We start from the raw sequence: 15,652 nt of genomic DNA, 5'->3' as shown, positions 1-15,652 counted from the left end.
GACTGACTTGTGATTGGTCGAGCAGGACCTCGATACCGCTGCTCCCTCCCCTGATTGGCACGGGGTCCAAATGAAGTCACTGGTGTAGGATGACCGCGTTTGTGTTGTGTTTATAAAGTCTCAAAACTCACGTAGATAAAAAAACAAGCCCAAACCCATAACACAAACTTATCAGACACATTTAAACACACACCAGTGGTAGAAGAACCACATTCAAATGAAATGATGTGTATTTTGACTTTTTAATTTTGCCCACGTCCCAACTGTTAGCGTGGAGGAGGTGAAGACCAAGCCACCAGGGGGCAATTAAGATACTTTGGCCTTACACACACACACACAAACACACACAGACATACAAACTCTTCCTAACCCTTCCTACACTGATTTATCTTCCCTTTATATAACTTACTTAAGTCAGTTGTGTGGGAGCAGAGAACATCAGTGTTTATTTAAACTGGACGTCGCCTCCTACAACTGAGTTTGACTAAAGCAGGAAGTGAGTGAACGTGTTAATCAGAAAGAAAGTAAGAGAAGTTTGTTACAGTAAAAACTCACTGAGACAAATTATTCAGTTTTATTATCTCTCGTAAATACTGATTTCAAGTTTGTGTGTGTGTGTGTGTGTGTGTTTGTGTGTGTGTGTGTGTGTGTGTGTGTGTGTTTGGACATCAAGAAGAAGAGGAGAGGATTATCAACACAGAGTTAATCTCATTATTCCACATCAAAAAGAGAGATAAAAAACACTTCCTCACACACTTAGAGTTACACAAACCAAACACACACACACACACACACACACACACACACACACACACAGACACACACTCACACACACAAATCCTCCAACCCCCACATCCACTCGTCTGTCTCCACCCGCTGATCAGACCTGAGACAGGAGCAGAGTCATTATGCACACTGTCATTAATTTGAATTAAAGCGGTTCTCCGTGGTTGTGGTGTTGTGTTTACACAAAGTTGTGTCACTTGCAAGAAATACATTTCAAGAGAAGATGATGTGACTTTGGGGATTATGGATATTTTTATTTTTGTGTAGTCCTGGTTTTACTTGTATGTCTGCATCCACGAGTTCTGACAACTGGTTCTGGACATTTAACTGGAGTTTGTCTTTCATCACATGAAGACGACAGCAGGAGATTCAGCTCAGTGTCCATATCAATAAAGGTTTTTGAGATATTTGTGTTCTTCCAGTTCCGTGAGAAGACAGTTCCTGCAAGTAGCATTGAACTTATTGGGGTGCATGTTGTGTAGAGGACTTGTAGGATAACTCCTGGTTTCCCTGGTAGAGATACATGTGTGATTAAATGTGTGTGTCAGCAAGAGAAAGAGAGAGAGAGTGTGTGTGTGTGGGGGTGTTGTGTACGTTTTATTGTGTACGAGTGTGAATGTGCATCTGTGCACGTTCTGTGATGCGACGCGTCAGATTAGACAAAACGACCGCAGGCTAATAATTACACAGCTTGATGATCGGAGTGAGTCACGACTTTCTGTGAGTGAGAGAGAGAGAGAGTGAGAACGGTGAGCGTGTGTGTGCCTGTGTGTGCGTGTGTGTTGTGAGTGTATGTGTGTGTGAGATCCAGGCCGGTGCACATATGGCTGAACATGTTTTTAATTTGATAAAAAACCAATTCAATAAGTCTTCCCAGCTGCAGTGACCCAGTTGATCTCTAATCTCATTCACATAAACAGGATCAGTGTAAAGTTCTCAGGTGTCAAAGCACAGGGATGGTCCCGGTTAGCTGAGGGTGTGTGTGTGTGTGTGTGTGTGTGTGTCTGTGTGTGTGCGTGTGTGTGTGTATAAAAACATGATGAGTTTCAGAGATGAAATGAACAGGACACTTGGTTTTCCACAAACAGCTTCTCAGGTTTATTTAGCAGATTTGATAATTGTATGAAAATATTTTTATTCCAATATATAAAATAAGCTAAAAGTAAACCGCTAACATCTGGCTCTGCTCAGATGTTCAAGTCGGGTTGATGATTTTAAGGATCTGGATTCGAGCCGGATCCCAGACACAATCCTCCTCCAGGCCGCTCTTCACCATCCCACAGCCGGGGGGCACCCAGGCGGTGTCATACCCGTGGTCGTGCCAGGTCTTCTGAAACTGGTGATTCTGGCGATTGATCGCGATCACTTTTCCAACCCGTACCAGGACCGTAATGACAACTCTGTCGGACTCAGGGTGATCAAGGGGATAACGGCTAGCTTTCTCCAGGTCTCTGCTGAGGTAGACACCACGGCCGAGCATCCCATCCGAGGACGGTCGGAAACCGGACTTCAGGATGGCTGCGGCGCACTTCTTGGTGGTCCCGTGGTACATGACGTAGGTTTGACCATTGACCGGCTGGGAGAGTCCAAGCCGAGAGCTCCCAGGGGGCAGAACGAAGTCGTCTTCAGCCCACTTCATGTTGGTGTCAGTCCTTCTGCAGAGATTAATGGTATTATTATAATTATTATGATAATATTATAATATTATAATATTTCACAGGATTGAAGCCAGGAAATGAAAAAATGATTTGAAGACATATCACAACATGTACTGGTCCGTCACTATCACCGAACCCAGTGATGACAGTGTTCAATACCCCCCCCCCCCCCCCCCCCCCAACATAAAATCAAATGACAGCTTCTTCATTCAAACTCAAATCATCTGTTCTGCTGCCTCTCAAACTTTTTCCTTCAACCAGCAGGTGTCACCAGATCACCAGGAAGTTTCCATGAAGCCTCTTTAAGTTTAGGGCTGAAAACAGGAAGTGCTGATGTAAAACATTATGTAAATAAAAATGGCCCACGCGGCCATCTTGTGTAAAACAGTGTCAAACAGGCACTCGATCAATCAGGAGTCAGTCTCAGCTGTCAATCATGTCTGTCAATCAATCTGTTGTTATATCATTCAAACCAAGCTGATCAGAAACATGAGCACTGGATGATACTGAAGCAGACAGACTCTAACTGCTGCTGATGTTTCCACAGTGATCAACTAAAGCTCAATGCTTCTTCTTCTGTGAATATAAAAGAGTTCTCCAGCCCTGACTTAATTTAAAAGTTGTTTCCCGTGATTTAAAATGATAAACGTTAAATCAAACCTAATTAAACATGTCCATGGTTTTTACAGAGTTCAGATTTTTGCAGGTTAAGGCCTGAACACATGAATCTGTTTCTTCCACTGAAGGTTTCAGAAGAAGATCTTCATCTTTAACCGCTGGCTGTAAAACAAATGGCCCCTCGGGGATAATGCAGATATCCTTCACTCCTTCCTGAGATATTTACAGTAAAACCAGATTTGTAGGAGAAACAAAGTGAGTGTTCACGTACCTGAGTGTGCGACAGTGAACAGTGTGTGAGTCCTTCTGAAAACTTTTAGGGAGTGGCCCTTATAAATGTTCACTTCAAGTTTCACTTTCATTTACTTTCAGATATTTAGACTTCGTGACGCAGAAGGATGTAGAGTCCAGCTGGTTCCCAACAAAAATAAGTTGTGGGAAACATCCTGGCGAGTTGAACTTACTTTGTTACATATTTGAAATGGATGACTCATGTGTCATTAAAATAAATCTTCAGTGTTTAAATGGAAATTATCATCTGCATGTGAGATTCAGTGTAATAATTAAATAATAATAATAATCATTATTAATATTACACAACAGCTTAATTGAATTTCCTATTTTGATGCAAAAAAATGTAAATGTGAATACGGGGTCACCCCAAATTTCTCTGTTTAAAACGGAAACTCACCTTATCGTCAGTGTGTGTGTGTGTGTGTGTGTGTTTGTGTGTGTGTGTGTGTGCGTGTGTGTGCGTGTGCGTGTGTGTGTGTGTGTGTGACTCATGCCAATGTTACTAAACTTTATTTGTCTTTCCTGCTGCTTTACTTTCGCTCTGACTGGTTTTGCTCTGAACTTCTTTTACCTGCTCTTCATGTTCTTTCTCCACCCTCTGAACCGAAAGAAGATTGACTGAGAAGAAATCAAATACTTTTACTGATTAAAACGCACAATTTAAAATGTAACTATATCATCATGTATACTCCACAGACCTGTGTGTGTACTTGAAGGAGAAATACTCATAAAGCTGGTGAGAACTAAAGTGCCTTCTATTCCGAAATGTGAATAATTAATCAGTATTCTTTAAATCTAAATCAGTTGATATGAAACCTAGTGAACTCTTAGAAACCGACTTCTTTGTGTTGCCCTCTGCTGGTCAGACTGAGAATGCAGGTTTCAGAAACACATTGGAGCGTTTCTGGATTCTGCTCCAGTTCGACCTCGTCTGGACAAAATAAAAACATGATCTACAGAAACTTTCAGAGATGAAATGAACAGGACACTTGGTTTTCAACTTCTCAGGTTTATTTAGCAGATTTGATAATTGTATGAAAATATTTTTATTCCAATATATAAAATAAGCTAAAAATAAACTGGTGACATCTGGATGTGCTCAGATGTTCAAGTCGGGTTGATGATTTTAAGGATCTGGATTCGAGCCGGATCCCAGACACAATCCTCCTCCAGGCCGCTCGGCACCATCCCACAGTCGGGGGGCACCCAGGCGGTGTCATACCCATGGTTGTGCCAGGTCTTCTGAAACTGGTGATTCTGGTGATTGATGGCGATCACTTTTCCAACTCGTACCTTGACCTTAATGACGACCTTGTCGTACTCAGGGTGATCAATAGGATAACGGCTAGCTTTCTGCAGGTCTCTGCTGAGGTAGACGCCACGGCCTAGCATCCCATCCGAGGACTGTTGGAAATGCTTGGACTTCTGGATGGCTGCGGCGCACGCCCTGGTGGTCCCGTGGTACATGACGTAGGTTCGATCATCAACCGGCTGAGAGAGGTCGAGCCGATAGGTGCCAGCGGGCGGATCGAAGTCGTCTTCAGCCCACTTCATGTTGGTGTCAGTCGTTCTGCTAAGATTAATGGTATTATTATAATTATTATGATAATATTATAATTATTATTTCACAGGATTGAAGCCAGGAAATGAAAAAATTACAGCTTCTTCATTCAAACTAAAATCATCTGTTCTGCTGCCTCTCAAACTCTTTCCTTCAACCAGCAGGTGTCACCAGATCACCAGGAAGTTTCCATGAAGCCTCTTTAAGTTTAGGGCTGAAAACAGGAAGTGCTGATGTAAAACATGAGGTAGATAAAGATGGTCCACGTGGCCATCTTGTGTAAAACAGTGTCAAACAGGCACTCGATCAATCAGGAGTCAGTCTCAGCTGTCAATCATGTCTGTCAATCAATCTGTTTTTATATCATTCAAACCAAGCTGATCAGAAACATGAGCACTGGATGATGCTGAAGCAGGAAGACTCTAACTGCTGCTGATGTTTCCACAGTGATCAACTAAATCTCACTTCTTCTTCTGTGCATATAAAAGAGTTCTCCAGCCCTGACTTAATTTAAAAGTTGTTTCCCATGATTTAAAATGATAAACGTTAAATCAAACATAATAAAACAGGTCCATGGTTTACACAGAGTTCTGTTTTTTTTGCAGGTTAAGGCCTGAACACATGAATCTGTTTCTTCCACTGAAGGTTTCAGAACAAACTTTCCATCAAAAACACGGATGAAGATCTTCATCTTTAACCGCTGGCTGTAAAACAAATGGCCCCTCGGGGATAATGCAGATATCCTTCACTCCTTCCCGAGATATTTACAGTAAAACCAGATTTGTAGGAGAAACAAAGTGAGTGTTCACGTACCTGAGTGTGCGACAGTGAACAGTGTGTGAGTCCTTCTGTGAACTTTTAGGGAGTGACCCTTATAAACGTTCACTTCAAGTTTCACTTTCGTTTACTTTCAAATAGGTCGAGCTTGTGACGCAGCAGGATGTCGGGTCCAGCTGGTTCCCAACAAACAACGGGTGAGTTGAACTTACTTTGTTACATATTTTAAATGGATGACTCATGTGTCATTAAAATAAATCTTCAGTGTTTAAATGGAACTTATCATCTGCATGTGAGATTCAGTGCAGGCATAAAAAAGTTCTGTGCTTCTAGTCTGTGCGTTGCTCGTGTATAAAATAATAATTAAATAATAATAATAATCATTATTAATATTTCACAACAGCTTAATTGAATTTCCTATTTGGATGCATTCTTTACATCTTTGAAAAAATGTTAAATGTGAATACGGGGTCACCCCAAATTTCTGTGTTTAAAACGGAAACTCACCTTATCTTCAGTGTGTGTGTGTGTGTGTGTGTGTGTGTGTGTGTGTGTGTGTGTGTGTGTGTGTGCGTGCGTGTGTGTGTGCACGTGTGCGTGTGTGTGTGTGAGACAATTTTGAGAGAATTTAATTTTATATGACAAAAATCATTCCACCCTAGAAAACTTAATTTCATCCAGGCTGAGCGATACAAACCCCCCCCCCCCCCCCCCCCCCCTGCCAGGGCGCGGTGCCATGAGGCTGCTGAAGAAACAGCCAGATCCACTCCACTCACATTTCATGACAAGTCAACTTGAACCATGTGCTGGAGAGAACAAACAAGTCCTCTCACTCTCAGAGAATCTTAAAACAGAATCAAATTCACCAATGTTGACTTTAACAACAATAATAATATTTTTACCATCCGAGGTAGAAGGCCCACAACCTACGAGATGGTGTGACATTGTTTCACCATCTCGTAGAAGCCACAAGTGTGTTTTATATTCACGACATCAAGGGGAAGAACTACACTACCCACAATCCTCAAGTGTAATGGAGATAGAGCTGTGATTGGTGGAGCTCGTTGTTCCCATCGACATACCATGGTCGGCCACGATTGGTTGGTTCAGCGTTAGATCACGTTCAGCAACCTGGATTTCTCTTTTTTAACCGGCTGCAGTTTTTTAGAGATGAGGTAAATTGGCCAAAAGGTTGAAAATCTCTACAACAAGGTTTGCAATGGTTTATGGGAAGCGCAGCTTCTTCACGCCCCCTAGTGGCCAGCTGCAGTTTAGGCCATAAACCCCGCCTCCTGACATGTTGACTCAAAAGTCAAGTTCTCGTTAAATAACTTATCAAAGATGGTTATAGTTATTTTCATGTATCACACTGAGGTTAGTTCAAGTGTTCAGGTTCTAGGTAAGGTTAGTTTTAATCAGTTATTTGATGACGTGAAAACGGCTCCACACCGTGATTGTCACTCAACAGACTCCGCCTCCAATTACCTTCGTCAATCTTTATTGACAGTCTATACTCTGTACTGTTCGATTCTTAAAGTGTGACATGAGATATGTGATACTTTGTCATGTAAACTTTCAGAGCTGGAATACGCTGTACTTTATTATTATTAAACCCTTTTTTGTTATTATTTGTTTGTGTGAAAACAGTGAACTAAAAAATATTATCTCATCATTGGTTCAATCACTGATGGAGGGAATTTGCCCAAAGCTGAAAACTAATTCATAATTTTTTTTTCTGTACATGCATATTTGAATTTGTTACTTTTTAATACATCTATTATTTTTCCCCTTGATCATGTGGCGGGAATAATTTCTATCCTCGTGCTTCCCCCTCCTGGAAGCAGTCAGTAATTGAAGTACTCAAAATTTGAGTACATTTTCAATGATAGTAGTTGATTTAAATCCTTATTTCGGACATGGGTTAAGTTATTGGTTATTTCTCCCACTTTTCTTTGCATCGCAACAATAATATATTGATTTAATATTTTATAATAAACCATCTCACCCATGAGACTCTTTTTATCTACTTTAGGACATTTTGAGTGGGTTTGCTAGTTTTACTATTTATGTGAAGCAGAGAAACATCCACAAGAAAAATTGTATATTAACACATTTGTCATAATTGTCCCAAAAAAACAGGAAGCTCTGAAAAAGGAAAAGTTTCCATAATCATGAACCTCAAGGATTCTTTAGCAGTTTACTATCCTCGTGCTGCCTCCTGCTGGAAGACGTCAGGAGTTACAAGACTGAGAGGAAACTACACATTTATCCCACTTTCTGTACATCAGATGTATTAATGTGTGTGTGTGTGTGTGTGTGTGTGTGTGTGTGTGTGTGTGTGTGTGTGTGTGTTTGTTTATTTGTTATCTTTTTTTTATACACAAAAACCACAGAAACCTCCTGAAGAAGATCGTTGTATTAAAATCAGCAGTCACGTCTCTGAATGTGAATAATTTACTATCATTGTCTGAATTTCCCAACAAAGCTTCAAAGCAATCAAGAAACATATTTATAAACTATGAAAATGATAACTTTCAATTTGTTCTTAAATATAACCACAATCCTTTTGTCCTTGATCATGACATCACATCTGTCGTAGTGCTGTCCCCTACTGGAACAGGTTAGTAATTACAATGCTCAGAGGAAACTACACAGATGTTTTAGTGTGTTTTGTTCTGGACTGAACTCACGCAACATTAATGAATTATAGTTTTAGAATCTCCCGATTCTATCTTTGCAAAGTGTTTCATAATTATAATATCCCTGCAACAATTAGTTCAGAAAGTAAGAGAAGTTTGTTAGAGTAAAAACTCACTGAGACTAATTATTCTGGTTTATTATCTGCGATAAATACTGATTTCAGGTTTGTGTGTGTGTGTGTGTTTGTGTTTGTGTTTGTGCGTGTGTGTGTGTGTATGTTTGTGCGGACATCAAGAAGAAGAGGAGAGGATTATCAACACACAGTTAATCTCATTATTCCACATCAAAAAGAGAGATAAAAAACACTTCCTCACACACAAACACACACACAGACACACACTCACACACAAATCCTCCAACCCCCAGATCCACTCGTCTGTCTCCACCTGCTGATCAGACCTGAGACAGGAGCTGCAGACACACAGAGTCAATATGCATAATGTCAATAATTTGAATTAAAGCAGCTCTATGTGGTTGTGGTGTTGTGTTTACACAAAGTTGTGTCACTTGCAAGAAATACATTTCAAGAGAAGATGATGTGACTTTGGGATTATGGATTTTTTTGTGTAGTCCTGGTTTTGCTTGTATGTCTGCATCCACGAGTTCTGACAACTGGTTCTGGACATTTACTGGAGTTTGTCTTTCAGACATGAAGACGACAGCAGGAGATTCAGCTCTGTGTCCATATCAATAAAGGTTTTTGATTTTTCCGATCTGACATCTTCATTTGCGCCGGCTCCTCTTTCTCATCCTGAGATATTTCTGTTCTTCCAGTTCCTGCTGGCTTCTCACACGGGCTCGAAAGTCCGAAGCATCCGACTTTGACATTTCAGGAGAACATCTGGAGTTCATGTCATGTGACAAGTAGCATTGGACTTATTGGGGTGCACGTTGTGTAGAGGACATATAGGATAACTCCTGGTTTCCCTGGTAGAGACACATGTGTGATTAAATGTGTGTGTCAGCAAGAGAAAGAGAGAGAGACAGTGAGTGTGCGTGTGTGTGTGTGTGTGTGTGTGGGGGGGGGGGGGGGGGGTGTTGTGTTTTATTGTGTACGAGTGTAAATGTGCATCTGTGCACGTGCTGTGATGCGACGCGTCAGATTAGACAAAACGACCGCAGGCTGATAATTACACAGCTTGATGATCGGAGTGAGTCACGATGTGTTATCAGGAGTTTCTGCGACTGAGAGAGAGAGAGAGTGAGAACGGTGAGTGTGTGTGTCTGTGTGTGTGTGTGAGATCCAGGCCGGTGCACATATGGTGAACATGTTTTTAATTTGATAAAAAACCAATTCAATAAGTCTTCCCAGCTGCAGTGACCCAGTTGATCTCTAATCTCATTCACATAGACAGGATCAGTGTAAAGTTCTCAGGTGTCAAAGCACAGGGATGGTCCCGGTTAGCTGAGGGTGTGTGTGTGTGTGTGTGTGTCTGTGTGTGTTTGTGTGTGTGTGTGTGACTCATGCCAATGTTACTAAACTCTATTTGTCTTTCCTGCTGCTTTACTTTCGCTCTGACTGGTTTTGCTCTGAACTTCTTTTACCTGCTCTTCATGTTCTTTCTCCACCCTCTGACCCGAAAGAAGATTGACTGAGAAGAAATCAAATACTTTTACTGATTAAAACGCACAATTTGAAATGTAACTATATCATCATGTATACTCCACAGACCTGTGTGTGTACTTGAAGGAGAAATACTCATAAAGCTGGTGAGAACTAAAGTGCCTTCTATTCCGAAATGTGAATAATTAATCAGTATTCTTTAAATCAAAATCAGTTGATATGAAACCTAGTGAACTCTTAGAAACCGACTTCTTTGTGTTGCCCTCTGCTGGTCAGACTGAGAATGCAGGTTTCAGAAACACATTGGAGCGTTTCTGGATTCTGCTCCAGTTCGACCTCGTCTGGACAAAATAAAAACATGATCTACAGAAACTTTCAGAGATGAAATGAACAGGACACTTGGTTTTCAACTTCTCAGGTTTATTTAGCAGATTTGATAATTGTATGAAAATATTTGTATTCCAATATATAAAATAAGCTAAAAACACTCTGGTGACATCTGGCCGTGCTTAGGTGTTCGAGTCGGTTTGATGATTTGAATGATCTCGATTCGAGCCGGATCCCAGACACAATCCTCCTCCAGCCCGCTCTTCACCATCCCACAGTCGGGGGGCACCCAGGCGGTGTCATACCCGTGGTCGTGCCAGGTCTTCTGAAGCGGGTGATTCTGGTGATTGATGGCGATCACTTTTCCAACTCGTACCTTGACCTTAATGACGACCTTGTCGTACTCAGGGTGATTAATAGGATAACGGCTAGCTTTCTGCAGGTCTCTGCTGAGGTAGACACCACGGCCGAGCATCCCATCCGAGGACTGTTGGAAACCGGACTTCTGGATGTCTTCGGCGCACGCCCTGGTGGTCCCGTGGTACATGACGTAGGTTCGACCATTAACCGGCTCAGAGAGGCCAAGCCGAGAGCTCCCACCGGGCGGATCGAAGTCGTCTTCAGCCCAATACATCATGGTGTCAGTCGTACTGCAGAGATTAATGGTATTATTATAATTATTATGATAATATTATAATTATTATTTCACAGGATTGAAGCCAGAAAATAAAAAAATGATTTGACGAAATATCACAACATGTACTGGTCCGTCACTATCACCGAACCCAGTGATGGCAGTGATCAATATCTGTGTGTGGTGACCCCCCCCCCCCCCGACATGAAATCAAATGACATCTTCTTCATTCAAACTAAAATCATCTGTTCTGCTGCCGCTGAAACTTTTTCCTTCAACCAGCAGGTGTCACCAGATCACCAGGAAGTTTCCATGAAGCCTCTTTAAGTTTAGGGCTGAAAACAGGAAGTGCTGATGTTAAACATTAGGTAGATAAAGATGGTCCACACGGCCATCTTGTGTAAAAAAGTGTCACAGAGGCACTCGATCAATCAGGAGTCGGTCTCAGCTGTCAATCATGTCTGTCAATCAATCTGGTTTTATATCATTCAAACCAAGCTTATCAGAAACATGAGCACTGGAACTGGCCAGTGATACTGAAGCAGACTTTAACTGCTGCTGATGTTTCCACAGTGATCAACTAAAGCTCACTTCTTCTTCTGTTTTCCAGCCCTGACTTAAATTAAAAAGTTGTTTCCCATGATTTAAAATGATAAACGTTAAATCAAACCTAATAAAACAGTTCAAAGGTTTTTACAGAGCTCAGATTGTTGCAGGTTTAGGCCTGAACACATGAATCTGTTTCTTCCACTGAAGGTTTCAGAAGAAGATCTTCATCTTTAACCGCTGGCTTTAAAACAAATGGCCCCTCGGGGATAATGCAGATATCCTTCACTCCTTCCTGAGATATTTAAAGTAAAACCAGATTTGTAGGAGAAACAAAGTGAGAGTTCACGTACCTGAGTGTTCACGTACCTGAGTGTGCGACAGTGAACAGTGTGTGAGTCCTTCTGAGAACTTTTAGGGAGTGGCCCTTATAAACGTTCACTTCGAGTTTCACTTTCATTTACTTTCAGATATTTAGACTTCGTGACGCAGAAGGTTGTCGGGTCCAGCTGGTTCCCAACAAAAAGAAGGTGTGGGGAACATCCTGGTGAGTTGAACATGTTTTGTTACATATTTTAAATGGATGACTCATGTGTCATTAAAATTAATCTTCAGTGTTTAAATGGAACTCATCACCTGCATGTGAGATTCAGTGCAGGCGTAAAAAAGTTCTGTGTCGTTAGTCTGTGCATGGCTCGTGTATAAAATAATAATTAAATAATAATAATAATAATCATTATTAATATTACACGACAGCTTAATTGAAGTTCGTATTTTGAAGCATTCTTTACATCTTTGAAAAAAATGTTAAATGTGAATAGGGGCCACCCCATCAAGAGATTAACTTTGTACGTGTTTCAAACGGAAACTCACCTTATCTTCAGTGTGTGTGCGTGTGTGTGTGTGTGTGTGTGTGTGTGTGTCACTCATGCCAATGTTACTAAACTTTATATGTCTTTCCTGCTGTTTTACTTTCGCTCTGACTGGTTTTGCTCTGAACTTCTTTTACCTGCTCTTCATGTTCTTTCTCGACCCTCTGAATCAGAAATGTGAATAGTTAATCAGTATTTTTTAAATCAAACCCAGTTGATATGAAACCTTAGAAAACCGACTTCTTTGTGTAGCCCTCTGCTGGTCAGACTGAGAATGCAGGTTTCAGGCAGCACATTGGCATCACTTTCTGGAGTCTACTTGTAAATATAAAGCTGCTGTGAGTTGTCTGTTAGCTTAGCATAATGAAACAAGAACCTCTTTAACATCACTAACATCATCATATCTTGTGTTTTTATTTCAACCCAAAGTCCAAACGTGACGCATCATGATTTCTGGAGGTTTATGTGTTGGAGCGTTTCTGGATTCTGCTCCAGTTCGACCTCATCTGGACAAAGTAAAAACATGATCTACAGAAACTTTGACGGAGTTTCAGAGATGAAATGAACAGGACACTTGGTTTTCAACAAACAGCTTCTCAGGTTTATTTAGCAGATTTGATAATTGTAGGAAAATATTTGTATTCCAATATATAAAACAAGCTAAAAGTAAACTGCTAACATCTGGGTCTGCTCAGATGTTCAAGTCGGGTTGATGATTTTAATGATCTGGATTCGAGCCGGATCCCAGACACAATCCTCCTCCAGGCCGCTCGGCACCATCCCACAGTGGGGGGGCACCCAGGCGGTGTCATACCCGTGGTCGTGCCAGGTCTTCTGAAACTGGTGATTCTGGCGATTGATCGCGATCAGTTTTCCAACCCGTACCTTGACCTTAATGACAACTCTGTCGGACTCAGGGTGATCAATAGGATAACGGCTAGCTTTCTGCAGGTCTCTGCTGAGGTAGACACCGCGGCCGAGCATCCCATCCGAGGACTGTTGGAAATGCTTGGACTTCAGGATGCTTGTGACGGACGCCCTGGTGGTCCCGTGGTACATGACGTAGGTTCGCTCATTGACCGGCTGAGAGAGGCCGAGCCGAAAGGTGCCAGGGGGCGGATCGAAGTCGTCTTCAGCCCAATTCATGTTGGTGTCAGTCCTTCTGCTAAGATTAATGGTATTATTATAATTATTATGATAATATTATAATTATTATTTTTTAGTGAACAGTGTGTGAGTCCTTCTGAGAACTTTTAGGGAGTGGCCTTTATAAACGTTCATTTCGAGTTTCACTTTCGTTTACATTCAAATATTTAGACTTTGTGACGCAGAAGGTTGTCGAGTCCAGCTGGTTCCCAACAAAAAGGAAGGTGTGGGGAACATCCAGGTGAGTTGAACATGTTTTGTTACATATTTTAAATGGATGACTCATGTGTCATTAAAATTAATCTTCAGTGTTTAAATGGAACTCATCACCTGCATGTGAGATTCAGTGCAGGCGTAAAAAAGTTCTGTGTCATTAGTCTGTGCGTGGCTCGTGTATAAAATAATAATTAAACAATAATAATAATCATTATTAATATTACACGACAGCTTAATTGAAGTTCCTATTTTGAAGCATTCTTTACATCTTTGAAAAAAATGTTAAATGTGAATAAGGGGCCACCCCATCAAGAGATTAACTTTGTACGTGTTTCAAACGGAAACTCACCTTATCTTCAGTGTGTCTGTGTGTGTGTGTGTGTGTGTGTGTGTGTGTGTGTGTTTGTGTGTGTGTGTGTGTGTGTCACTCATGCCAATGTTACTAAACTTTATATGTCTTTCCTGCTGTTTTACTTTCGCTCTGACTGGTTTTGCTCTGAACTTCTTTTACCTGCTCTTCATGTTCTTTCTCGACCCTCTGAATCAGAAATGTGAATAGTTAATCAGTATTTTTTAAATCAAACCCAGTTGATATGAAACCTTAGAAAACCGACTTCTTTGTGTAGCCCTCTGCTGGTCAGACTGAGAATGCAGGTTTCAGGCAGCACATTGGCATCACTTTCTGGAGTCTACTTGTAAATATAAAGCTGCTGTGAGTCGTCTGTTAGCTTAGCATAATGAAACAAGAACCTCTTTAACATCACTAACATCATCATATCTTGTGTTTTTATTTCAACCCAAAGTCCAAACGTGACGCATCATGATTTCTGGAGGTTTATGTGTTGGAGCGTTTCTGGATTCTGCTCCAGTTCGACCTCATCTGGACAAAGTAAAAACATGATCTACAGAAACTGTGACGGAGTTTCAGAGATGAAATGAACAGGACACTTGGTTTTCAACAAACAGCTTCTCAGGTTTATTTAGCAGATTTGATAATTGTAGGAAAATATTTGTATTCCAATATATAAAACAAGCTAAAAGTAAACTGCTAACATCTGGCTCTGCTCAGATGTTCAAGTCGGGTTGATGATTTGAATGATCTGGATTCGAGCCGGATCCCAGACACAATCCTCCTCCAGGCCGCTCTTCACCATCCCACAGTGGGGGGGCACCCAGGCGGTGTCATACCCGTGGTTGTGCCAGGTCTTCTGAAGTGGGTGTTTCTGGTTATTGATCACGATCACTTTTCCAACCCGTACCTTGACCTTAATGACAACTCTGTCGTACTCAGGGTGATTAATAGGATAACGGCTAGCTTTCTGCAGGTCTCTGCTGAGGTAGACACCACGGCCGAGCATCCCATCCGAGGACTGTTGGAAATGCTTGGACTTCAGGATGCTTGTGGCGTACGCCCTGGTGGTCCCGTGGTACATGACGTAGGTTCGCTCATTGACCGGCTGAGAGAGGTCGAGCCGATAGGTGCCAGGGGGCGGATCGAAGTCGTCTTCAGCCCAATTCATGTTGGTGTCAGTCCTTCTGCTAAGATTAATGGTATTAGTATAAATATTATGATAATATTATAAATATTATTTTTTAGTGAACAGTGTGTGAGTCCTTCTGAGAACTTTTAGGGAGTGGCCTTTATAAACGTTCATTTCGAGTTTCACTTTCGTTTACTTTCAGATATTTGGACTTTGTGACGCAGAAGGTTGTCGAGTCCAGCTGGTTCCCAACAAAAAGAAGGTGTGGGGAACATCCAGATGAGTTGAACATGTTTTGTTACATATTTTAAATGGATGACTCATGTGTCATTAAAATTAATCTTCAGTGTTTAAATGGAACTCATCACCTGCATGTGAGATTCAGTGCAGGCGTAAAAAAGTTCTGTGTCGTTAGTCTGTGCGTGGCTCGTGTATAAAATAATAATTAAACAACAATAATAATCATTATTAA

The 15,652-nt window shown here is 41.3% G+C and overlaps 1 protein-coding gene and 1 long non-coding RNA gene across 2 annotated transcripts; one reads left to right on the top strand and one right to left on the bottom strand.

Annotated features, from left to right (window-relative positions):
* Window positions 1-1,860: 1,860 nt before the first annotated feature.
* On the bottom strand, window positions 1,861-15,232 carry gig2e (grass carp reovirus (GCRV)-induced gene 2e). The gene is given in 4 exon segments (XM_053435851.1): window positions 1,861-2,441; window positions 4,444-4,926; window positions 10,447-10,878; window positions 14,753-15,232. Coding segments are annotated over 4 exon segments (1,842 nt in total). The 5' UTR covers window positions 15,220-15,232; the 3' UTR covers window positions 1,861-1,981.
* On the top strand, window positions 5,850-8,489 carry LOC128453539 (uncharacterized). The gene is made up of 2 exons (XR_008341516.1): window positions 5,850-5,891; window positions 7,834-8,489. It is a non-coding gene; the product is annotated as an uncharacterized LOC128453539 (long non-coding RNA).
* Window positions 15,233-15,652: the final 420 nt, after the last annotated feature.

The sequence above is a fragment of the Pleuronectes platessa genome, chromosome 12 (assembly GCF_947347685.1).
Source record: "Pleuronectes platessa chromosome 12, fPlePla1.1, whole genome shotgun sequence".
NCBI classification, from domain to species: domain Eukaryota; kingdom Metazoa; phylum Chordata; class Actinopteri; order Pleuronectiformes; family Pleuronectidae; genus Pleuronectes; species Pleuronectes platessa.
This window is presented reverse-complemented; position numbering and strand designations above follow the sequence as displayed.